At 42.2% G+C, this 25149-nt stretch overlaps 1 protein-coding gene and 1 long non-coding RNA gene across 4 annotated transcripts in view; one reads left to right on the plus strand and one right to left on the minus strand.

Moving 5' to 3' along the window:
- The window catches only part of grik1 (glutamate receptor, ionotropic, kainate 1), a 273219-nt gene extending 271329 nt beyond the window's left edge, over positions 1-1890 (plus strand). The window contains exon 18 of one of the 3 annotated variants that reach the window (XM_002939147.4): positions 1454-1889. Coding sequence is in view for 2 of the 3 variants with exons in the window: in XM_004912164.3 (XP_004912221.1) it covers positions 1454-1609 (156 nt within the window). In the remaining variant the exon portion in view is untranslated. Of the gene's footprint in view, positions 1-1453 lie in introns of all 3 variants that reach the window. The other 2 variants (XM_004912164.3, XM_004912163.3) reach the window with 2 other exon arrangements.
- LOC105946610 lies at positions 1764-22134 on the minus strand. The gene is made up of 3 exons (XR_004221208.1): positions 22075-22134; positions 3902-4009; positions 1764-1789 (listed from the first exon to the last, which is right to left on the minus strand). It is a non-coding gene; the product is annotated as an uncharacterized LOC105946610 (long non-coding RNA).
- Between the last annotated feature and the right edge of the window lie 3015 nt (positions 22135-25149).

The raw sequence follows: 25149 nt of genomic DNA on the forward strand, positions 1-25149 counted from the left end.
CTCGGACATGTAATGATTTCCTTTAATAGTTGGATCCCTGTTTTGTCCCGGACTCTGGGAAAGTGTTGCGTGCAGCATTAGACAGTTGCTAAACAAGCGTTTGTGTAATTATTGGTATTTTGTAATTTACTTATTCACCTCATTGTGTCATTGCTGTTAGACTGAAAAGAGTATAAGTGTATCAGCACCGAGGGGGATTGGCATGACTATTGCTCTTCTAGCCAGGAGTTCCAATTACTAAATGCTAGAACAAAATATGTGGGGCCTGGAAGCTGCAAGAAGAAGAAATGGCACTAAAGACCTTATGATAAGATAGGGTAGTTTGTTTTTTCTTTAGTTTATCATTTATATCTTTATTTAAGAAGGGGAAATCAAATTCTCCTCCGTGCACTGAATTCCATGAGTCCTACGTACAGCAAATATGGCTATTCTTTTCTGTAGTTGCATAAATAACCAAGCAAAATCAGCTCTTGTTTTGTGTAGGCCATAGTTTTGGACCAATTAAGCCGCTCGCTTGACCAAGTTGACAGACTTTATTGGGCTGAGTATGACCAGTTTAATCTTGTGTTGCCCATAGTTTTGGACCCATTAAGCTGCTAGCTTGGCCAAGTTGGCAGACTTTATTGGGCTGTGTATGACCAGTTTAATCTTGTGTTGGCCATAGTTTTGGACCCATTAAGCTGCTAGCTTGGCCAAGTTGAAAGCCTTTATTGGGCTGTGTATGACCAGTTTAATCTTGTGTTGGCCAAAGTTTTGGACCCATTAAGCCGCTCCCTTGGCCAAGCAGACAGACTTTATTGGGCTGTGTATGACCTGTTTAATCTTGTGTTGGCCATAGTTTTGGACCCATTAAGCCACTAGCTTGGCCAAGTTGACAGACTTTATTGGGCTGTGTATGACCTGTTTAATCTTGTGTAGGCCATAGTTTTGGACCCATTAAGTCACTAGCTTGGCCAAGTTGACAGACTTAATTGGGCTGTGTATGACCTGTTTAATCTTGTGAAGGCCATAGTTTTGGACCCATTAAGCCACTAGCTTGGCCAAGTTGACAGACTTTATTGGGCTGAGTATGACCAGTGTAATCTTGTGTGAGTCATAGTTTTGGACCCATTAAGCCGCTAGCTTGGCCAAGTTGACAGACTTTATTGGGCTGTGTATGACCAGTTTAATCTTGTGTTGGCCATAGTTTTGGACCCATTTAGCCACAAGCTTGACCAATTTGACAGACTTTATTGGGCTGTGTATGACCAGTTTAATCTTGTGTTGGCCACATTTTTGGACCCATTAAGCCACTAGCTTGGCCAAGTTGACATACATTATTTGGCTGAGTATCCAAAAGCATTTGGGAGCATGATCCAATGAGGGTGCTGAATTTATTGTCCTGTCACAATATGGAATTTCCAGTTGCTCTCTAGTATTGTTATCCTAACCCAATGTTTTACTCCTCCTCCAGTGTCTTTCCTTCAACGCCATAATGGAAGAACTTGGAATATCTCTCAAACATCCAAAAAGATTAAAGAAAAAGCCAAAAGCCAAGGGAAGATCCAGCTTTACGAGTATGCTTACCTGCCACCAGAGGCGAATCATCAGGAAAGAGACAATGGCGTAGAATCCAAAAGCATCTCCAGGGAAACCACTGAACAATAGTAACACGGACGTGTTTGGCAGAGGGATTTTTCAAAGGAAGGCGTCTCCTTTTTTAAATTCTTTACATGATTTTTATAATGACATGTAGAATCGACACATTGAGAATGTGAAGTTCACCCCCAGTCATCTCACGGACTTGCTTCTGAAAAGACGAGTTTTGGATGTCAAAAACATCATTCCATCTTCACACTGTACAAATGATTTGTGTGCTTTCTAAAATAAAACACAAGACTTTTTTTTTTAGAATAATGTGTCCGTTTTATTGGTGGTTTGGCATTTTTTGCTCGAATGTTTTCCATGATTATGAAGATTTTCATTCATCCAGGTCATGGTATATCTAGTATAAGTAAATCTAAAGCAACTGGACTTGCTAAGTAATCACTGAAGATGTTTCATTACTCATCCGAGCAGCTTCTTCAGTTCAACTGACTGGTAAGGGAAGCCCTCAGCATATGTACTCTTCCACTAATCCAATCACAATGGCACTTTGTACAATGTACAATTAATGGATGATTGGACAATGGCACATTGTATCTCTTCAGAGAGGTGTCACCTCTCTGAAGAGTTACAATGTGCCATTGTAATTGAACTAGTGGAAGAGTTTATATGCAGAGGACTTCCCATACCAGTCAGTCACTACTCATCCGAGCAGCTTCTTCAGTTTAACTGGTATGGGAAGTCCTCAGCATATGTACTCTTCCCCTAATCCAATCACAATGGCACTTTTTAACTCTTCAGAGAGGTGTCACCTCTCTGAGGAGTTAAGGTCCCCGGCCCGTGTATGGGCACTACCGACGGGCCTACCCTACCGATATCTGGCCTGAAATCAGCAAGATATCGATCGGGCAGGTTAAAAAATCTAGACGGATCGGGGACCGCATCGGCTCGTTGATGCAGTCCCCAAACCAACTTGCCTATACCCGTCGTTATAATTCAGGGCCAAACGATCGAATTAGCCTGGATTCTCCCCATATTGCCCACCCGTAGGTGTATGGCCACCTTTACAAAGTGCCATTGTGATTGGATTAGTGGAAGAGTACATATGCTGAGGACTTCCCATACCAGTCAGTTGAACTGAAGAAGCTGCTCGGATGAGTAGTGAAACGTCTTCAGTGATTACTTAACAAGTCCAGTTGCTTTAGATTTATTTATACTAGATGTTTTCCATGATTGCATCCTTTCCAGGCTAAATATTTGTATTTCTTTCCTGCTGTGAGTTTGGGGAAAGGGAGCTGTAATTCTGAAGATTCTGCCGTTAGTTCTGACCATGACAGAGGGCCGTTGGGGTTTTCTATTGTGGGAATGTGAGCTGGAAAATATAGTGGTTATTCCAATCTACCCCCTATAGATTGTCATCAGGCAGAAACAGCAGGTGTCAAAAGTCTTGTATCAGTCTGTCCCTATTTCCTATAATAATCGGGGGAAATTTGTGCTGTGGTGACACATGGGCCTTCACACAGAAATGCTAGAAGGTCCGCCTGTGACTGCTCCGGTGTTTCAGATACCACAATTACCATAGATTCATCTGGAAAGTGGCGACTTTGGAGGGTTTGACAGTTATTAGAAATGGTTAAAGTTATAGTTCACCTTCAAGTTAACTTTTAATGTTATAGAATGTCCAATTAGTATCAACAAATGGTCTTTATTTATAATTTATTTTTGCCTTCTTTTTTTTGACTATTTCAAGCTTTTGAATGAAGGTCACTGACCCCAGCGTTCCAGAAAAGATCTCTGTGAGGCTTCAATTTTATTGTTTTTGTAATTTTACTTATCTTTCTATTCAGGCCCTCTCCTATTCATATTCCTGTCTCATTCAAACTAGTCCCTGGTTGCTAGGGTAATTTGGATCAAAGACTCACTGCCATGAAAGCAACATGTGAGCATCATACAGAATGATAACGGGGAATGGGAACAGTAATAAAAACCAAAATGTAATACTATAGGGGCTAGTAATGATGACCCTAGATGCAAGCTCCATTGCTAAGAGCTGATTAATGGCCAAGCTACATGGGTGTCTTTGCCAGTAAAAAGAGTAAATGCTTCATAATAGCAAGAACTAAACCCCAGACTTTTTTTATTTCAAGACTACTTTAAAGTCCCAAGCTTTCACCAGGCCCCCATTTAGCTCATAGCATTGGTATATCAGTCATTCCAATAATATCTAGAAGAACATATAAGTGTCCATCCCAGACCACCCCCTAAATGATCTTCAAGTTGTCTAGAGAATCAAACCGGAAGGCTACCCAAATCTCACCTGAACTGGCATTTAGGTTGAATCCTCTTCCGACAGAGCTCCAGGTTGCCCAGGAGGGTCAGCACCACAGTTGGGTACCGCTGCTCAAGGTTCTCTCTTAGCCTGGCCCTTTAAGAAATACCCAAAGAATGAAGAATGCTTTACCAGCCGTTACTGATCTTCCTTTTCAAGCATTTTCAAAGTATGGCAGCTTTGTATAACTACCAGGGGATGTGACCAGGCACCTGGACCTGTCCCGACACAGGGTCCGATGGTGGTGGCACAATGTATGTAAGTATTTATTTATATAGCACCACAATTGTAGGCAGTGCTTTACAAGGTGTAAATACAAACAGGGGTAAAGGTATATTAAGTCATACAGTAACAATAGATACTTCAATGTTAAAGAGCTAGGAGATTACAATACTCAGTTTGGATGAGGTCCCTGCCCCAAGGAGCTTACAATCTATCAGGAAGAAGAGAAATAAAAGAAACAAAAAGAGTGTGGGGTATAAGTGCATAGGAGTAGCTATCAGTAGAGGTCAGAGAGTAATTCTGAGGGTAGAAACAACCAGGCCGTGGGTATCTAGTTCTGGTTATGGCCCAACTACTAAGGAGGAAAAGTTTTAGCAGTACACATTCTCCGTGACCAAAAACAATCCCTTTTCTCTAAAACTCTAAATACATTTCCCCAATTTTCAAATCACTGCATTACAGAGTATGAAAAGAAAATCAGTGTTCAGACTCCGAGCCAGAAAGGAACAGGACATGTTAGGCCGTATAATTCCACATTCCCATTTTCTTTGCAGTTGGATGTATTTTTTCCATTTGTGGCTGCGTTAGATCCTGCCACTGCAATATCAGACTTCTAAATCTTCTCTCAGAGTCGTATAGCAAAATGATTCCCCATTAGGGTCTCATTACTGCCTAGATATTTCAATGCTGCTGCCTACTGTGGCAGTCTACTTTCATTTCTCTCTCGCTCCTTTCTTTTCAGCACTTCATAAAGCTCCGCTACTTACATCTCTACCAAATTGCTTGATTCTCCCTGCACGAGCCGTCCGAATATTAATGCGCTGCTTCCTAAGGAGCAATGGTTGTGCCTGGGACTCTCGTGTTTGCTTTCCATCCTTCATCTGCCCTTCATTCAGCTGTACCGTATTACTCACTAAGCTTATGGGACCGGTGTAGGACTGGCCAACGGGGATACCAGGAAAACTCCCGGTGGGCCAGGTGTCAGTGGGCCCTCCTGCATCTAACCATTTGGTCTAAATCATGGTCATTTCTATTTCTCTATGGGAACAAATCAATTAAATATAAAGAAGAATAGATTATAGTACATAAAGATAAAAAAAAAATTAGGAAAATATAGAGGTTTAATGAAAAGTGAATGAAAAATAGTTTGGAGAGTGGACCCCACGGTCTAAGGTTTTCTGGTGGGCCCCTGGTATCCCAGTCCGACACTGGCAGAGACCCATAGGGTTAATGTGCCCCTATGGCTATAAACCATGGTTACCATTTGTCCCCGTATGACGGGGATCGACCCCGTTTCAGAGCTGCTGCCCCCATGGGAATTGTTCCCGTTTGCCATCCCCGTGGGGCAAAAAAAAAACCCTGTGAATTCTCTACATCGCCAGGCATTCCATCAGCCAGCTTAGGAGGTCCTTCGCAGAAGATGTCACTGCTCAAATTGGCCAATCAAGGAGCCACGAGCAGCACCACATTCCACCAATTGCTGTAAACCTGAACCTGAAGTGCCTCTCTCATTGGCCAATTTGTAAGTCCTCTGCCCTGAAGAAGGACTGTGATCTGCGATACTTTTGTCATGCTGCTGGGTAAGTCCCCCTCTCCTCTCCTCCACAAGGCTCAGAAGGTTAGGCCCTAAGGGGACAAATACCCTTAGAGAAGTCGGGGAGCAGGGACCCCGTGAACGAGGGAACAGCAAGCACAGGATATCACCTGTTATGGCATGTTTAGTAACGTGATACAGTCAGACTTATTTAGTAAGGGCAGTTTCTGGCTCCAACTAGGATGTTAGAGGATTAGTCTCCTTTACAGGTTCTCCAGCATTATTGTAGGGACCGCAGTAGAGACACAGGTGTCAGGCTAGTGCTTTTCCCTGAACCACCATCGGCTGTTTGGGATCCAGTCCAATAAGGTGGGACATCCTAAGGACAAAAGACTATTCCCAATACTACCCACAGTGGTGCAGAACTGTTCTATATCTACTGTACCATCTATTGAGGAGGAGGGCGTGGCAGCGAGCCAGAGGCAGCCATCAAAAGAGTCACATCTGGCTCCCGAGCCATAGGTTCCCTACCCCTGTGCTAGAGCTTCTGTGTGTAGAATGTAGGGATGCACTGAATCAAGGATTCGCTTTGGTATTCGGCTGAGATTCGGCTGAGATTCTGGGTTCAGAATGCGCCAAATCCACGGTCCTGGCCGAACCGAATATGAATTAGCATATGCTAACAAGGATTTGAAGGGTTAAATATTGCCACGTCAACACGGAAGTGGGGCGTTTAACCTTCCGTCTGAATCACATATCCACATTTATCAGGATTTTTTCACAAAATGAGTGACAAAATTAGTAGCACAAAAATTCACCACACAACCAATTATTGTTGGCTGCGGCAAAAAATTGTCACCCGTGTGTAAAAAAAAAATTCTCGCGTGTGTAAAAAAAAATGATGCGTATCAAAAAAATGTCCGTTTTGCAAATTATTCGCCGTTGCACGAATCTTTTAAAAGATTCACAAATTTTGTGGCAAAGCGAAACAGATTTGCTCATCACTAGCAGCAACTGATTAGAAACATGGGTGGGTTAGGGTGATGGTATTACCGGTGTAAGCCCGAGGTATCCTTCAGCCTGTCCTACAACCAGCACAAGCCATTCAAATCTGGATAAAGTTATATTCCAACCTTATTTCATTTCATGGGAGACAGAACTATCTATAAAGTGGCAACCTGGGATACAATAATATAAAGAACGTTTATCCTAAGATTCACCTTGTTCTGGCATTGATATTGTGTAAAATTTGTATTTATTTGTTCAAATTAAGCTGGCATTAATCATAACTACCTATATTTTTGGGAAAGGGTGTTTCAGTTAGGCTTTTCTACATGTGTTCCGACCCGCATTACCCTGTGATGGATCTTTCCTCCATAGGAAGAAACACAGTCAATTCTTCTGGATCTTCATGGGTTCCCCTGTAGTGAAACACAAGATAGAGCCACCGCCCTTGAAAAGTATGTGACTTTGGGTTCTCTCCCAATTAGTGGGGTACAAACACAGTATACGGACAGTGTCAGACTGGGGGTGCCAAGGGCCCACCAGAAACCTTAGACCTTAGGCCCACTCTCCCCTTCTCTGTTCATTCACTTTCTTTAATCTCTTAATTACTTATTTTTACATACTATTATCTATCCTTTCCCCCATTTCTCCTGTTTCTTCTCATATAGAATTGAGTAATGGCCATGGTATAGGCATACAGGGAAAATGGTAGGGTGAGCAGGAGGGCCCACTGACACCTGGGCCCACCGGGAGTTTTCCTGGTATCCTGGGGAGCCAGTCCCACACTGTATATGGAAGCTGCTGCTATATGAAATGCAAGTGAACAGATCTGTCCAACCAGGGCCTAATTTCTGTTTTGGGCGCCCCGAGGCCGCCCCTGTCGGTCGCCCCCTCCCCACCCATGCGCATGCGCGAAAGCGCGGCCCCCCCAGTGTGCATGCGCAAAAGCGCGGCCCCCCCAGTGCGCATGCGCAAAAGCGCGCCCCCCCCAGTGCGCATGCGCGAAAGCGACCCCATCAGTCCGCATGCGTTCCTTAAAACGCCCATACGGAGCAGTGGGGAGAGGTCCCGACTGCTCCGTATGGGAGCCAAATTTAAAAATTCTTTTGCGGCGGGGCGGCATGCCGCCCCTAAACTTCTGCCGCCCTAGGCCCGGGCCTTTGTGGCCTCTCCACAAATCCGGGGCTGTGTCCAACCTCACTCAGCCCTAAAGTATTATAAAGAATGATAACTGACAGGAGGGCAATTAATGGGCAGGAGGGTTATGGGACACAGACATTAAGCAATGGCGTGTATAAGGCAAATACCTCTCCTTACCCGCTGCAGTAGCCCCAGCGTGGGCATTTTGACACAAGCTGATAATTGCAGACCTATACTTGGCACCAAGTGGAATTCTTAGTAATCTGATATTGCCATTAGCGAGAGAAGCATGCTTCCTTGTAATGATGCCGGAGCCCAATATGCACACAATGCTTCCTTAACTCCAATTATGCTCAGCCTAATAAAGGTTGCAGTGTCATTTTGAAACAGTTCGACTGCCGTTTTTAATTGCCCGCCATCCAATTTCCCTCTTGCGCTGCGATTTCCATGTAGATGGCTGTCGCCGCCATCTCCCCAAAGCTTTTCCGGCTCTGCGGCAGCGCAATGCAATTTGGTTCTGACTGTGCGAGTCGGTATAATAGGCACATGTTGTGTACAAATAAGGCCAATTTGCCAAGTTGCATATTCATGGGCTGCTTATCAAAGTGCGCGATTGCATTAAAGTTGGGAAGTTCAATGAGTCCAATAACTTTTCTTTTAGAAAGCTGGGTAATTCTGTATCGTTTTCTCATTAAAAAGAAGGACATGTCTATTGTTATACACAAAAAATGTTTCCCAGGAGGCATAACTCTTTGTAAATCCTCCCAGGATTGATGAAAAATAGGAATATAATTTAAGTGAATACCCCAAAGAACTTAGTACAAGTTGCCCCAGGGACTGGTCCGATTGCCATCTTGGAGTCAGGAAGGAATTTTTTCCCCTCTGGGGCAAATTAGAGAGGCTTCAGATGGGGTTTTGCCTTTCTCTGGATCAACTAGTAGTTAGGCAGGTTATATATAGGCATTATGGTTGAACGTGATGGTCATATGTCTTTTTTCAACCCAACTTACTATGTAGATCAGTGATCCCCAACTAGTGGCTCAGGGGCAACATGTTGCTCCCCAACCCCTTGGATGTTGCTCTCAGTGCCCCCAAACCAGGGAGTTATTTTTGAATTCCTGACTTGGGGGCAAGTTTTGGTTGAATAAAAACAAGATTTCCTACCAAATAAAGCCCCTGTAAGCTGATAGTGTGCATAGAGGCCCCTAATAGCCAATCACAGCCCTTATTTGGCTCCTCCATGAACTTTTATGGTGCTTGTGTTGCTCTCCAAGTGTTTTTACATTTGACTGTGGCTCATGAGTAAGAAAGGTTGGGGATCCCTGATGTAGATGGACCCATCATCTTTCTATAATCTTCCCCATATATGCAAACTACACTGGGTGAACAGGCCACTTCCCACAGGCTGGGCATCACTGGTATATTATATAACTGTAAATATTAACAGTGAGACATGGTAAGAAACCTATGTGACTGGGCGGTATCTAGATAGTGCTGCCAATCAGTATTCATGTAGTTGAAATATAGGCAACACCAGCTAGAATGGCTATAGAGCATGGGGTACATAGGACTCTACATACTAGATGGGCTTTCGCTAAGTGGAAATATCCTTGGGGTGTAGTGCAACTACAACTCACTTAGGCTGTGTGCAAAGTAGTATAAAAGAATAGGCACCCAAAGGTTCTTTGCGGTGAACAGAACGTAACTTTATATAATTGTCCAAGACAATTAGTGCACAGGGTTGTAGATAATACTCACACAGAGGAGATAGCAGTCTGAGGATAGAAAGAGAGGATGTCCCTACTCTAATGAGTCTGGGCAGGGTAAAGACACCTGACAGCACGGCACCCCTGTGGAGGGTAGTCTGGACAGATACCTCAGGATCAGAATCCCAAACAGCCAACTATAGATCAGGGATTAGCATTAACCTGTATCCTGCGTCTTAACCGTGGTCCTATGCTAAGGCAACAATGCCTGTAGGGAAGGGTACTTCCCAGCTAACCTCCTGGTTGGAGCCAGAAACTGCTCTTTCTATGTTTGCCTTTCTGCCTCACTTTCTAGAAAGTACTCTTAGGATATTTATTATCTAACTATTCCTCGTTCACGGGGTCCCTGTTCCCCGACTTTCTCTAGAGTAGGATGGATTTTCTAGGGTAGATGGCTTACTGGGGCCCTGTTGATCCCAGGCTTAGTGGAACTTCCAGTTGAGCCAACAGAAGCAGCCAAAGAGGAAAATCCACCCCTTGGCTAAACACTATATTAGAGTGCAAAGGGAGTGGTCTACCTATAAACCAATAAGGCACAGAATGCTAATAGTAAACTAGATACATGGGTCTTTGCCCAGTAACAGGATAAAGAAGGAAATGGTAGGGTTTAAAGCCATAGGGGCACATTAATCCTATGGGTCCCTACGCACAATAGCAAGTCTTCTGTTCATAGTAGATGTAGTGTAATTACTTATTTGTACCTCTGCTAGAGATCACTCAGTATAACATGGATCTGTTCCTGGATATTAGATAGTACTAAACATAGTATTGATGTTCACTGCAAGGTATAACTCTAAACCAGTGATCCCCAACCAGTGGCACAGGAACAACATGTTGCTCACCAACCCCTTGGGTGTTGCTCCCAGTGGCCTAAACAGAACCTCCTGAAGACTGCCATTCCACATAGGGGCTACTAAATAGCCAATAACAGCTCTCATTCGGCACCCCTGGAACCTTTTTACTCTAAAACAACACTTTTCCTTGTCCGGCTAGTGATGGTAGGACATGGGTCACACAGGATGCTCTTGCCCAGATGGGCCCCTTCTAAGTGGAGGAGGAAGGGAGACGGTGTTAAGAAACAACAACTCTCTGCTGCTTTGTACAAATAAAAATAGGAAACAAAAAAAGACTTTTTTAGTCAAAGTGCCACAGGGTAAATAAAGCAATTAGGTGGTACTGATGCATATACGGGATGTCAGATACAGTTACAGACAGATATTTATCTGAATATCTATTTGTCCTGCAATCTGACCTTGTTCTCTGTAGTCTGACCTTGTTCTCTGCAATCTGACCTTGTTCTCTGCAATCTGACCTTGTTCTCTGTAATCTGACCTTGTTCTCTGCAATCTGACCTTGTTCTCTGCAATCTGACCTTGTTCTCTGTAATCTGACCTTGTTCTCTGCAATCTGACCTTGTTCTCTGCAATCTGACCTTGTTCTCTACAATCTGACCTTGTTCTCTGTAATCTGACCTTGTTCTCTGTAATCTGACCTTGTTCTCTGTAATCTGACCTTGTTCTCTGCAATCTGACCTTGTTCTCTGCAATCTGACCTTGTTCTCTGTAATCTGACCTTGTTCTCTGCAATCTGACCTTGTTCTCTGCAATCTGACCTTTTTCTCTGTAATCTGACCTTGTTCTCTGCAATCTGACCTTGTTCTCTGCAATCTGACCTTGTTCTCTACAATCTGACCTTGTTCTCTGTAGTCTGACCTTGTTCTCTGCAATCTGACCTTGTTCTCTGTAATCTGACCTTGTTCTCTGCAATCTGACCTTGTTCTCTGCAATCTGACCTTGTTCTCTGTAATCTGACCTTGTTCTCTGCAATCTGACCTTGTTCTCTGCAATCTGACCTTGTTCTCTACAATCTGACCTTGTTCTCTGTAGTCTGACCTTGTTCTCTGTAATATGATCTTGTTCTCTGCAATCTGACCTTGTTCTCTGCAATCTGACCTTGTTCTCTGTAATATGATCTTGTTCTCTGCAATCTGACCTTGTTCTCTGCAATCTGACCTTGTTCTCTGTAATCTGACCTTGTTCTCTGCAATCTGACCTTGTTCTCTGCAATCTGACCTTGTTCTCTACAATCTGACCTTGTTCTCTGTAGTCTGACCTTGTTCTCTGTAATCTGACCTTGTTCTCTGTAATCTGACCTTGTTCTCTGTAATCTGACCTTGTTCTCTACAATCTGACCTTGTTCTCTGTAATCTGACCTTGTTCTCTACAATCTGACCTTGTTCTCTGTAGTCTGACCTTGTTCTCTGTAATCTGACCTTGTTCTCTGTAATCTGACCTTGTTCTCTGTAATCTGACCTTGTTCTCTGTAATCTGACCTTGTTCTCTGCAATCTGACCTTGTTCTCTGCAATCTGACCTTGTTCTCTGTAATCTGACCTTGTTCTCTACAATCTGACCTTGTTCTCTGTAATCTGACCTTGTCCATGGTGTCCCTGTTCCCCAACTTTCCCTTGAAGGATTGTCCCTCTAGGACAGAACTCTTTACTGGGCCTTGTTGAAACCAAGCTCCCCAGACACATCCACCTGGGTCAGAGGATGGAAGGCCAAAGAGCAAGAACCATCCCTTTCCAATCACTATATTAAGCGAGACAGGAAAGGGGTCATTTACCAATGGGCCAATAAATAAATAAGGTGACTAAGGTACAAAGGCATTTCCCTGGTAACTACCCACTTATTGTACATCGCTGCGGGATATGTTGGCACTTTATAAATAAATGTTAATAATAATAATAACTAAGAGAATAGCGCTGCCAACTTATAGAAATGAACTTGAATAAGGCGCTTAATTCAAAGAATGTGTGCTTGATTCATTAATTTATTCTGAGATTAATTCAGAAGTTGTTACTTTAGTAAACCTTAAATATTCACAGTAAATTACCACTAGAGGGCTCTATTTCACATGATTCAGTGTGCGGTAGGAGAGTTTTCATTTTCTTTATTAAATGAGAATGCAAGTCAAAATTTAGAAAGCATACTGCCCATTAGTCCTCCTATTGTTTAGTAAAAACGCCACACTTTTGGCTCACCTAATCACATATTTACTCAGTCACACTTACTTCACATTTTCTAGAACAGGCAGCCATCTCTAAAAAGGTATTCTCCCTTCCTTTCCCTCCTTGCTTCATACTGCACATGTGTTTCATTCCCTCCCCCCCTCCCCTCTGCCAGATCCGCTTCTGATTGGCTTGTGGGCATGTGTAGCTCAGAACAGGAGACAGGATCAAGTTACACACATGCTCAGAGAATAGGAAGGCTGCCGCTGGCAGCCTACAGGAAGGGGAGAGAGATTTCAGTGATGTCACTGTAGGCTTCACACTGCTGTAGGCTGCCAGCACCATATCTCAGAGAAGCAAGCAGGGATCTGGGAATTTAGATATGCAGTAAGTACTTAAAAAGAATGCCTTTAGACTTACTTTTCATTTATATTAACCTTTTATTGTCCATTAAAGGCTGCTTTTACTCATATAAATACATTCAAACACAGACTAGCCAGAGCACATATTCTCCTGCAGACTGATGAGAAAGAGATAAAGATTAAATAGGGTCCTAGTTGTTGTCAAGTAATATTTTTTAGAAACATACATACAGACCTGTGTTTAGATGGTACAAAGGAAGGACAACTTTCATGGGACCCACACATAGTAGCGCTCTTCAGCACAGCAGTTGTAGTTAGTAAGTAGGAAGGAGAGTAGGTGTAGCAGAGGAAGATGTCAATAGTAGGGCTAGATGGTGACAATAACCCTTTATATTCATGTTGCCCACACTATTGTTAATAAAAGCTGAAGGGCCCTAGGTTGGAGTGTTTTTCCCTTTGCCCTACCACCGCTAACGATAACCCTATTGTTATGCTTCTGTGACCAGGTCTTCTACTTATGCTGAAACATCTACACCTGGTGGTGTTTTAGGCATTGATCTAGGGATCCGTGCCCTTCAAATTAGACTCTCTAGAACAGGGATCCCTAACCTATTTAGATGTAAAAAGTGTTGATGAGCCACACAAGCATGAAAAAAAGTTCTATGGGGATGCCAAATAAGGGCTGTGATTTGGTAGCCCCATGTGACTGCTGGCCTGCAGGGGCCTCTGCTTGGAGTAAAACTGTGTCTCTGGGCTTCCAAAACTTGTCTCCAAACCAGAGATGTAAAAATGGCACCTACTGTGAGGCCACTGGGCGCAACATCCAAGGGGTTGGTGAGCAGAAACTGAGCCACTGGTTGGGGATCACTGCTCTAGAATTATCCCTGATTTTCCACAAGATATGGTACATTGAAGTAGAATTTGTTTTCATTTGAGTCTGATCTACAATATCCTTGCGTATATGAACACGAAACATAATTTAGAAAAAGGAAGAAATAATATTTAGCATTCAGATTAATTTCCCCTCTTGCACAGCAGGGAATCCATAAGGATTTGTGGAATTGTCCCCCACTCTCTCTCTTTTTCTCTCCCTCGTTCTCCCGTCCCCTGGTTTTATGCACTCTCGGCACTAAATAAATGAACCAATTTCTCCGAGCTGCACAGATAGAATAAAGTAGATTTTCAGATCTCTCCGGCTCTGTGGGATATAGAGAACATGTACCCAGGCTCAATGACCTGAGTTTTATTTATGCTGTTTTTTTAAGCAGAGAAAGAAAGCTGAAATGGTAAAAGGAAACTTGTAGAGCAGTTAAAGCCGGCGGATGAAATGTAAGTACAAAACTTTCTGATGTGAATCTCAGTAGAGGGGCTGTATTAACACTATGACATCCCAGGCACTAGCTGTAAGGGTCAACGCTGCCTCATATCAGGGAATGGGAAAAGGAAAGACTATCTCACCTCTTACTTGGGATTCTGCCAACTGACGTTTAAAAAGAAGCGGATTTGTTACACAAGGAAACCTCCATCAGTTCACTGGTCACTTTAATCTCCTGAATAGACCTCTGTAGATCTGATCCCCAAGGGCACACAGATCTATTTATTAGACGCCCCAAGCCACACAAAAGATTCTTGTCTACTTCTCCCAGCTGAAAGGGATACAATAATCACCCAACATGGATTTTGTGAGATAATAAATGTTGGTTCAGCTTCAGGTGCTGAGTAAAATTACTGTCTCGGAGATGTTATTGCTCAGTAAAGCGAGCGAGCTCTAGATTTTTTCAAATAATGTAACCGTAGGGGCACTCATCTATTGCAGTCATTTTGCCTCGACATAGGAAGCAGTATGACAGATCTCCCACGTGTAAATTCCTATATACCAATAAATTAGGCTCTGCGTGCCGTAGGAGATGCTTTTCTAGCACTTGCTTATTATAATCTAGAACAAAGCTTCACCCATCACTACAGATATAGCAGCAGGGTTATAGTAACCCACACAACCTTTTCTAGAACATCACAGTGGCCCGGTCACAATCATTCATGTATGTCATCAGTATGCAGGGTCGTACTGAGATATCATGGAAAAACCCTCATGGGACTTGGCGATCCAGGCCCACTCCCAACAGATGCTCCTCCACCTCTCTCTCCACAAATGGAGGAAGAAGGACAGAAGGTAAAAGGTATGTGCAGGGTATGCAGTGGGGCATGATGGATGTTGGGAGGAGGGCCCTTGACGTTACAAGGAAGGCCCATAGGGACACAGCCCAGGTGGGAGCCATACTTCCCAGTCTGATGTACGTCATTCTGATGTCACAAACATACACTTCATTTCATGCAATGTTGCAAACAACCAACCCTGAAGACTATGCAGTGCTGGAGCAGCATTTAGCCAAAGATATAACACTAACAATATGGCTTTATGTCTTATTTGAGTTCCATGGCTTTATCAAGAGCAAGACAAAAATCCTAGAGCTAGGTAATACACAACCCCATGTCCAAGTTATAGCTTAGCCCAAGTATAAAAGAGCAGCAGAGGTCAGATGTGGGAAGTAGTGATGAGCGAATCTGTACCGTTTTGTTTTGCTGGAAAATGTTTCCGGAAATTTTTCACATGCTGAATTTTTGCACCTGTTTCGCCAAAAAATCTGCCATGCCTGGCGAAAAATGTAGCTCCTCACTAACTTTTGTCAACTATTATCTACCTATCTCAGCAAGTGGACAACAATAGTGGCTTTCCATGGAATTGGGCAGGGACCAAGTTTGTATTGGGTGAAAATACAGTCCAACAAATTTATTTATCAAAGAGTGAACTCTGTTTTGTTATTCCACCTCTAAAAGCCATAGAAAGTAAGCAAGCCCTCCTAGCAAGACCATCAGTGTCCTCTTACATAGAGTTTATTTATTCCATATTTAGTTGCCATGAAATTATGACCATGAAAGAGAACCCTGGACATTATAGGTGGTCAAAAGCAAGGTTTAGGTTTAGTACGATCTTCAATATTAATGCTAAAAGCCAGCGTGCCATGTTACAAATACTTATTTTTTGTGTTTTGATGGCCAATAATTTGTGCTTTTTCTGCACTCATCTTGACAAATAAGGCCCAGTACACCTTGTACAGTATATGGAGCCCATAACTTAAACCATAGGGGTACAGTTGAAGGTTGCTTTGCTTCTACAGTAGATTTGCTATTTGACTGGACATTTTACGGGGAAGTTATCCTGATAGATAATTCAGGCCACTATCTCTTCAAACAATGTTCTAAAACTAAAGGTGGCCGATTGTAGCTGCCGATATTGGTCCCTTAGACCGATTCGGCACCTTATCGGCCCGTGTAGGGGCAACAAAGGCTGGCCTGCCCAACCGATATCTGGCCTGTAATCGGCCAGATATCGATTGGACAGGTTAAAAAATTCAATCATTGATGCGGTCCCCGAACCGACTGCGCCCATTACAGTTGTTATAATTCGATCGTTTGGCCCCAGGGCCAAACAACTGAATTAGCCTAAATTCCCCCGATATCACCCACCCATAGGTGGGGATATCGGGAGAAGATCCGCTCGCTTGGCGAACTCCCCAGGCGAGCAGATCTTTATGTGTATGGCCACCTTAAGTTTTAGTGTTCACCAAGGAGAGTGATCCCAGACAAAGCAATTCTATAGCACTGTCACTTACATGTCATGCAGGAGGGGTGCTTTCTTCCCTGGGATTATTTTGATAAAATGGGATTAAACTAATCTTAGCTGTGGAAGTCAGATACTTTTAAATACCAAAGAAGTCAGTAAATATGATTTAATTTCTTCTCCCATTTATTTATTCTTTTTTGCCAGAATGTTCTTTTATGTGCCTACGGTGTCATTTTGCATCTGTTGGGGGAAAAACAAAAGATAACAATAATTAATATGCTTTTAATCTAGCTTCTGTTGCGGAGCTGTACATGATTACAATGAGACCATTCCCATTCAAAATCCATGTTTTATATAGAGGATGAATACATTTTTTGTTTTGTGGGGGAAATGGAGGTTTGGCCAAAGAAGGTAAGAGGTGGTATGGAAAGGGCTGGTCTTCTAGGAATGGCAGAGACCTCAGTTCAATGAGTTGGAAGAGTTCTAGTTGGATTCTGGGAGTATTTTTAAATTTGTAGGAAGCCAGCTTGGGCATTCTTTTCATCTGTTGTGGAATGGCCACTGCAAATGACAGCCGGGAGCCACATACCATCTCTGATATAAGATATAACGTAATGCTACTGCTTGGTGCTAACAACTGACAGCATCTGATGAAGGTTTCTGAACACATGGGAAATGTTTTCTGTTCACAGCAAATTTTATATTTAGGCAAAACCATTGACTTTTCTTGTTTTCTTCAGCATTTGCGTCCAGTGTGAAATTCTACTGAAAAATGTATTATACCATTGGCACAAACGGCTGTAATCAGTCTGGCCGTGGAGCTCACAAGAGTTCAGAATGTAACAGTTGTCATGGATATAAGTCAGTAGGGCAGTGTTAATTGTATGGGTTCCATCATATATCTATGATCTATCCTTAACCATAAGCCATAGGGACATTCTGGTTAAACCATTTTATTGGTACATTGAGCAGAAGGAACATGAAGGCAGCAACATGTTGACAAGGTATGCTAGAAGGTTACCTACTCACGCCAGGGAACATGGATTTTGGTCTTTCTCCAAAAGAATGCAATAAACTATCAAACTTTGAGTAACACTTTATACATATCCATGTTCCTGATACCTTACTAGGAGAGAAAGACACTATCTTTAGAATTCTAAAAGAACAAAGATCAGTTTGATCAGAAGGACCTTCATAATACAGCTTCTTATTCTCCCATCACTGATGCAGAAATAACAAGAATCTATTACAATTTATTATAATATGGTATGGGATGTTGCATTCCATAGAAGCAGATGATATTGTAATGGAGCCGCACAGACTACATAAGCGCAGTTGGGGAGCTTACCCCATTTATTGTGACCACCTTTGCGCATTTTAGTAGAAGGTTATCAGCAATGATCATTTTTTAAAAATATATTTTATTGATAAAATAATTGTTGTTGTGTTGTTATTTGTGTTGATGTGAACCTCATCAACTAGGGTTGCCACCTCTGCCGGCATTCTTAGCTGGGCAGGGGTGATATAATGGGGAACAGGGAGGAGGCGGGGCCATAACACCACAGGGCAGGGAGGAGATGGGGCCACAATGTGAACCTCATCAAGTAGGGTTACCACCTCTGCAGGCATTCTTAGCTGGGCAGGGGTGACATAATGGGGGGCAGGAAGGAGGCGGGGCCATGACGCCACAGGGCAGGGAGGAGATGGGGCCGCAATGTGAACCTCATCAACTAGGGTTGCCACCTATGCAGGCATTCTTAGCTGGGCAGGGGTGATGTAACGGGGGCGGGGAGGAGGCGGGGCCATGATGCCACAGGGCAGGGAGAAGACGGGGCAGAGAAAGCAAGGGGCGGGGTTATGACTCAGCAATTGGCCAATCACCACATCAATGTCACTGAGTCCTGTCCAGTTTTCCTAATTTCCAAAAGCCCAGGCTGTCTGGGTCAAAACCGGACAGGTGGCAACCATATCATCAACGCTAAAGACTAGAAATCTTCTATCACTCTAATCTTTGTTATCTGTTATTTTTATTCAGAGATCCATAAGATTCCCACCGCATTCCTGAATTATATTAGTGATAACTGTAACATTCTGGGCTCTTGTAAGCTTCATGGCAGCCTTCTGTGCCTTCTGTTCCCCCCATATCCCCCTGATGGTGGCCCTGAGGATGGAGAATGTAGAAGAGCTTTGCATTTTGATAAATCTACCCATTAGTGTGAACATGGAAATACAAAATCAGGATTATGTTTGTCATTATAATGAAGACTTTATTATTTCCTAATTACAAGATAACAACATTAGAATTGAATTGAAAGATGAGAAATGAATTTAAATTGTCAAGCTATACAATACATGCCCATAAACTATTATACATGAAGAATTGTTCTAGAAAATAAAGTCTCATCCCATATTATTTACACTTACATTAATCTCTGTTATTCATTATAGTTTACCAGCCGCCTTGTTGGAAATGAGGTGATTATGAAGGAAGGAAATAGGTTAAACAGAAATGTATTGTAAAATCATTAGTAGGGCTTTGTCTGCTGCCTCTTATAGAAATCTTTCACATCCCAGTATTTTTATATGTGGAAAAATATTAGCAATATTGTCATTTTAATGTATTTCATTTTACCTGAACATATAAATGGGGTGCAGCTATAAAAAAAAGGCAGGAGGGTAAAATTGGACGTATGGCCTAGGGCAGATACCGACAAAGTGTGTGGGGATAAGGCTTAATTTGTATGAGATTCCTTGCTGAATTTTTTGTCTTATTTGGTGTCCTAACGTCTGAAAGCCCATATCCTAAGGACTTTTAACCTTTTACCATTAATTTAGTAGAGATGTACCCTAGACAACATGTTTTTCAAATTCTTGAGCTCTACAAGAGGTAGGAAAAAAGTCCAGCATTTGTTAAGACTCCTCAAGTTGATAAAGTTAAGCTGGACATACTGTAGATGTTCAGATTTGGTAGGGCAGTTTGGCCTATTTCAAAAACATTGATATAACAGACACCTTCATGTAGATTTAGCTCATAAAGGGTTACAGATATATAGAAATGTTGGGGTAACAGTCACCCTGCTATAGTTCCAGGGGTACCCAGGGCACAAATAAGCACTCACCCCAAATCCCCCCCTAACTGGCCTTCAGGCTGGGCCCCCTTAGCCCATAACAAGGTTACAGATATATAGAAACATTGGGGTAACAGTCACCCTGCTATAGTTCCAGGGTTACCCAGGGCACAAATAAGCACTTACCCCAAATCCCCCCCAAACTGGCCTTCAGGCTGGGCCCCCTTAGCCCATAACAAGGTTACAGATATATAGAAACATTGGGGTAACAGTCACCCTGCTATAGTTTCAGGGGTACCCAGGGCACAAATAAGCACTCACCCCAAATCCCCCCCTAACTGGCCTTCAGGCTGGGCCCCCTTAGCCCATAACAAGGTTACAGATATATAGAAACATTGGGGTAACAGTCACCCTGCTATAGTTTCAGGGGTACCCAGGGCACAAATAAGCATTCACCCCAAATCTCCCCCTAATTATTTTACCCAGGGCTCCACTGAACAGTTTGATACCCAAGGTGTATAGGTTTACCTAAGTATGTGGCATGTAGGGGCCCCAAGGTGAAGATACCCCATACAATCTATCATTTTTGACATTTCAGTTACTGCAAAATCAACAACCCAAGAAAACCATAAATTTTTGCAAAGTACACATTCCCCCAAATCTAAAATGGGAACATATATCTTTCTACTCCAAAGTACCAAGTCACAAAGCTTTTCTAAAATTGGCAATTTTGACGAAACATCTGAAAATCACCTCAAAACTTCCACTTTGCAGCATCTTTTCTCTCACAGGTCATTAGGTAACCATATAAAACACACCTATGAAAATTCTCATTTATCCAGGTTATGATATACAGTTTATAGTAGAATTACGTCTAAAACAACTGGATTTTTCTGAGTTGTAAAACACCCTAAACACTAAAGGTCTACCGAACAGTTTGATGCCCAATATACACAGGTTTATCAAAATACGTGGCACTTACAGACCCCAAAATATACCCGGTGCACACTAATTTCATGGCCTAAATTTACCTAATTAATAAACACATGGGCGGTTTTGTCTGTGGTAATAGAGGCAAAAGTATAGGGTGACCCCTGAAAACCATATATTTTTGGAAAGTACACAGTCAAACAATCAAACATAGGTAAAGACGCCTTTATACACCAAAGTACCAAGCAACAAAGCTTTCCAAAATTTAGCGTTTTGATTGCATTTCTAAAAATGTTGCAATTTTCCGCATTTATCTCACACAATTTCTTACATACAATGGCAAATTACCGCAAATATGAACGGCAGAGGCCTACTGAACAGTTTGATGCCCAATATGCATAAATATAGCAAAGTGTGTGGTTATGTACAGAACCTAAATAAAAGTAGTGCGTATGAATTTTTTCACCTGCTAACTCAGCTTATAAGTCGGCCCTGTGGCAATTGTGTTGCAGGACCGACTTGCCAAACCCCTTGGCTTGGTTGCCAAGGGAGTTGGGGGCGCACTGGAGAATGTTGCAATTTGCGGCAATTATATATTACCTTATGTACCTTTGGCAGTGTGTGCAATACAGGGCATCTTGTATGAAATATTTAGCCCATTGTTCTGAAATGAGATTCCACTCACATTCCTTACCAATAACACCCACAATCTTAGCTCCACCCTAACATCTCCCACCCCCCAAGTCTGTTTCAAAGAAATGCAGGAACTCACTTCCAAACCTCTTTGTGTATCTTCACCGACACTGAGCCTACGGGAGCGTGTACAGTTAAACCTGATCCGGCACTAGCTCCAACTGCACATGAAAAGTGAGCGAGATGGAGCTTGCAATCCCCGCCGTGCATGTTTAGTTCAGTTTTTCAAATAGGGGCACTTTTCCATTAAATAGAGTGGGGTGGGAGAGGTGAGGGGGCTGAACATTGGTAAATAACCCCCTTAGTCAGAGATTCTAATATTCTAAGGCTGTCAGGAGGGATTCTGGGAGTTCTTCCACTCTAACTCCAGTTTGTCATGTGGCAGCTGGGAAGCTTTCTCCCTGCCTATGTGTTGCTGCCCGCCCTGCCTTGAGTCATTTTTGTCAACATGTAAAAACCGCGCTCTTTCTTTCGCTGGAATTATTGATTAGCGAGGCATTGCTGCCCATCCGCTTATTCCTCCATACTGAGCCTCTTCAGCTCTGAAAAAATGTCACATCGCTAATCAGTTGGAAAAACTCGCATTCCGCCTTTTGCAGGCAGTAACGATCTACAGAATAGCATTTTCTATAACTCAATGTGCTGCATATTTTTTTAGATAAGCCGAGCGGTCAAGAAAACAACAGGCAAATAGAAAGTTTTGCAAGTGTCTTAAAAATGGAAAAAGGCAAACAGCAATTTTTGGAAAATAATGGTATTATCAACATGGGTGTAAATACAAGTAAATCTGCTTAAAGCATTCACCCTTACCTTACTTGGAAAAAGTGTTTCTTCACAAGGTGAGTAGGTGAGGATCCGCATGAAATTTAGAGAGCTAAACTGGGCTTTATCCAAAGCACATCACCTGTTATTTATTAATCACTTCACCTGTTATTTATTAATCACATCACCTGTTATTTATTAATTTTTTAAGCCCTGTTTCCCTATTAAGTTGCATTTACTTGTTATCAGGGATCCCCAACCTTTTTATTTACTCATGCCACACTCAGGTGTAAAAAGTGTTGGTGAGCAACACAAGCATAAAAAGGTTCTTTGGGAATGACAAATAAGGGCTGTGATTGGCTATTTGGTAGCCCCATGTGGCCTGCTGGTCTGCAGGAGGCCCTGCTTGGAGTAAAACTGTCTGTGCTTCCAAAACTTGCATCCAAGCTGGAAATTTAAAAATAAGCACCTACATTGAGGCCACTGAGAGCAACATGAAAGAGGTTGGTGAGCCCCATGTTGCCCCCGAGTCACATACAGTAATTTTGTGACTTTATACACTAAATATATACTATATACTCCTTTGTAGGCAGATTTAGGGATTTCAAATCTCAAACCAGGAATGACTAGGATATACAAAAAAGTTGGTGATCGCAGACGTGGCCAATAATGTCCTGCTTGCATATTTAATAGCTAGGGCATGTGCGGGCCATTATGGTGCTACGTGGAAAAGAAACTATTGTATGGTCTTCCAATGGGAGCTTCATCTGGATGTTCATGCCCCCTCCCTAAGGCCAAGACATACAGATAGTTTATTTGGCTCCTGATTAAATGGACCCATAGTATGTGTGAGTTTGCTTAAGTGAAGATAGACATGTATGTATGTATGTATAACTTTATTTATAAAGCGCCACAAGGGTACGCAGCGCTGTACAATCTTACAATATACACAATTACACACAGGGTGGACAAGTGTTATAATAAATACAATAAATAAGTATAAATACACAGGGAGTAAGTGCCATGTGGTATGAGACACAGTAGGAAGGAGGTCCCTGCCCTGTAGAGCTTACAATCTAAGTGACATATGTCCTGGAGAAGAACAAACAAGGAAGGGTGCCTTCCTACCAGTACAATATGCACAAATGACTTGTCTAGGGTGGACACACAATGATGCTGAGTCAAAATAAAACTGGAAATAGACATATCAGGTAACTGGTATCTCTAATTCTGAGAGTTCCCCCCATAGGCTCCTTGAGGTTTTCCATCTGTATCAGCTGTAATAAGGAAATTCATTATTAAAAAAAGACTAATCTGTACAGCCACTGTATAGCAGGTAATTGTATTTGGTGCCCCTCAGGGGGCTGATAGTCTGTGATCCTCCCTCTACTAATTGCTGACTGTGGGACTTTATCGTTATGGTCACCTGTCAGTGATAGAAGCAACGTAGCTACTGGAATGACTGTGAGTGGGGCCACTTACATTTAGGCAGATAATCATTTTCCTGTTCTAGGCACAACATAACCCATGTTTGTATGTAACCTATATAATAAGAAGTATAACCCATGCAAAATAGAGAACAACACAAAACTTGTGTCCCAGCCCCACCAAATCTCATTTCCAGTGAAAGATTATACTTCCAGGAACATAATCATCATTTTTAAATAAGCATGTGACGGCACATTATTGAAGATTAATAGTAGCCCCCGTTGCCTGCTACAAATGACTCTTTTATGCATTTAAATCATTTCTGAATGCTGGTTCATGGAGAGCTGAACAGGGAAGCCGTTCCATCAGCACTAAACCTCTGGCCAAAAGAGATGATTTATACTTATAAAGGGAAAATAAGATGAAAGAAAAACCTTTAGTGAGCTTTCAGGTTTATATTTACTTGAAAAAAGGATAATAAGAACCATTAACCTCTTTGGTACAAAATGCTGGATAAACCTTTGACCCTTTAATTGCACTCTCTATCTCTCTTTATTTCCTACATGATTTATCTGTTGGCTTATTCCCAAACTTGCAAACCCTCAGCAGTGATATTGGAAATGCCAGAGAGACCAGTGAGTCTGACTTGGGGTGTGTCGTGGGAAATAAAATACAAACATGACACATGACAAAGAATATCTGTGAGCTTTATATAAAAGAAAACAGATATGAACATGTAATATCTATAATGATGAGGCAGAGCACAATAATGGAATTACAGATCTCCTACAGACCTCCATTTGTTCTCCTATATGCATCTTGAAGTCCAGCTAGAAGGCCATTTAGAGTGAGATTTGGAGATAATGTTTGTTTGTTCTCCTAGATAAGTCCAAATCGAAGGCCACAATTTTGTGGAAATGCCTATTTGTTCTCCTAGATAAACATGAAAGTCCATCTTAAAGGTCAAATAGGGTGAGAGTTAGGGATAATGCCTATTTGTTTTCATAGATAAACCTGAAAGTCCAGTTTGAAGGTCAGTTAGGGTAGGATTTGGGAAAAATGGCAATTTGTTCTCCTATATACATCTGGAAGTCCCACTTGAAGGTCAGTTAGGATGAGAATTGTGGATAATGACTATTTATTCTCCTAAATTAACCTGAAAGTCCAGCTTGAAGATCTGTTGGGGTAATGGCTATTAGTTCTCCCAGATAAACCTGAAAGACTAGCTTGAATGCCAGTTAGGGATTTAGGAAGACTGACAATTTGTTCTTCTAGATACATCTAGAAGTCCAGCTTGAAGGTCAGTTAGGATGAGATTTGGGGATAATGCCTATTTGTTCTTCTAAATTAACCTGAAAGTCCAGCTTGAAGATCTGTTGGGGTAACGGCTATTTGTTTGAAGCCCACTTAGGGATTTGCGTACACTGCCAATTTGCCCCCCTAATGTCAGTTAGTATGGCTTATACAGCAATGTATTCATATTTCTGTAATTTTATAATGACCAAACCTGACCAATATAAGACTCAGGGGGGACTTAAACCTTAAAAAATTTGAGAAGCACTGCATTAGACAAGCAACTGGTAGGAATATTTTATTTATTGCAGTACAGTTCAACCAAAGAGCTTGTTACCTAGTCCTTAATAGAAGGCGTATGTCCATTATATAACATCTTTCTCAGGAGAGATGACCCTACAT

Source organism: Xenopus tropicalis, chromosome 2 (assembly GCF_000004195.4).
Source record: "Xenopus tropicalis strain Nigerian chromosome 2, UCB_Xtro_10.0, whole genome shotgun sequence".
Lineage (NCBI taxonomy): Eukaryota > Metazoa > Chordata > Amphibia > Anura > Pipidae > Xenopus > Xenopus tropicalis.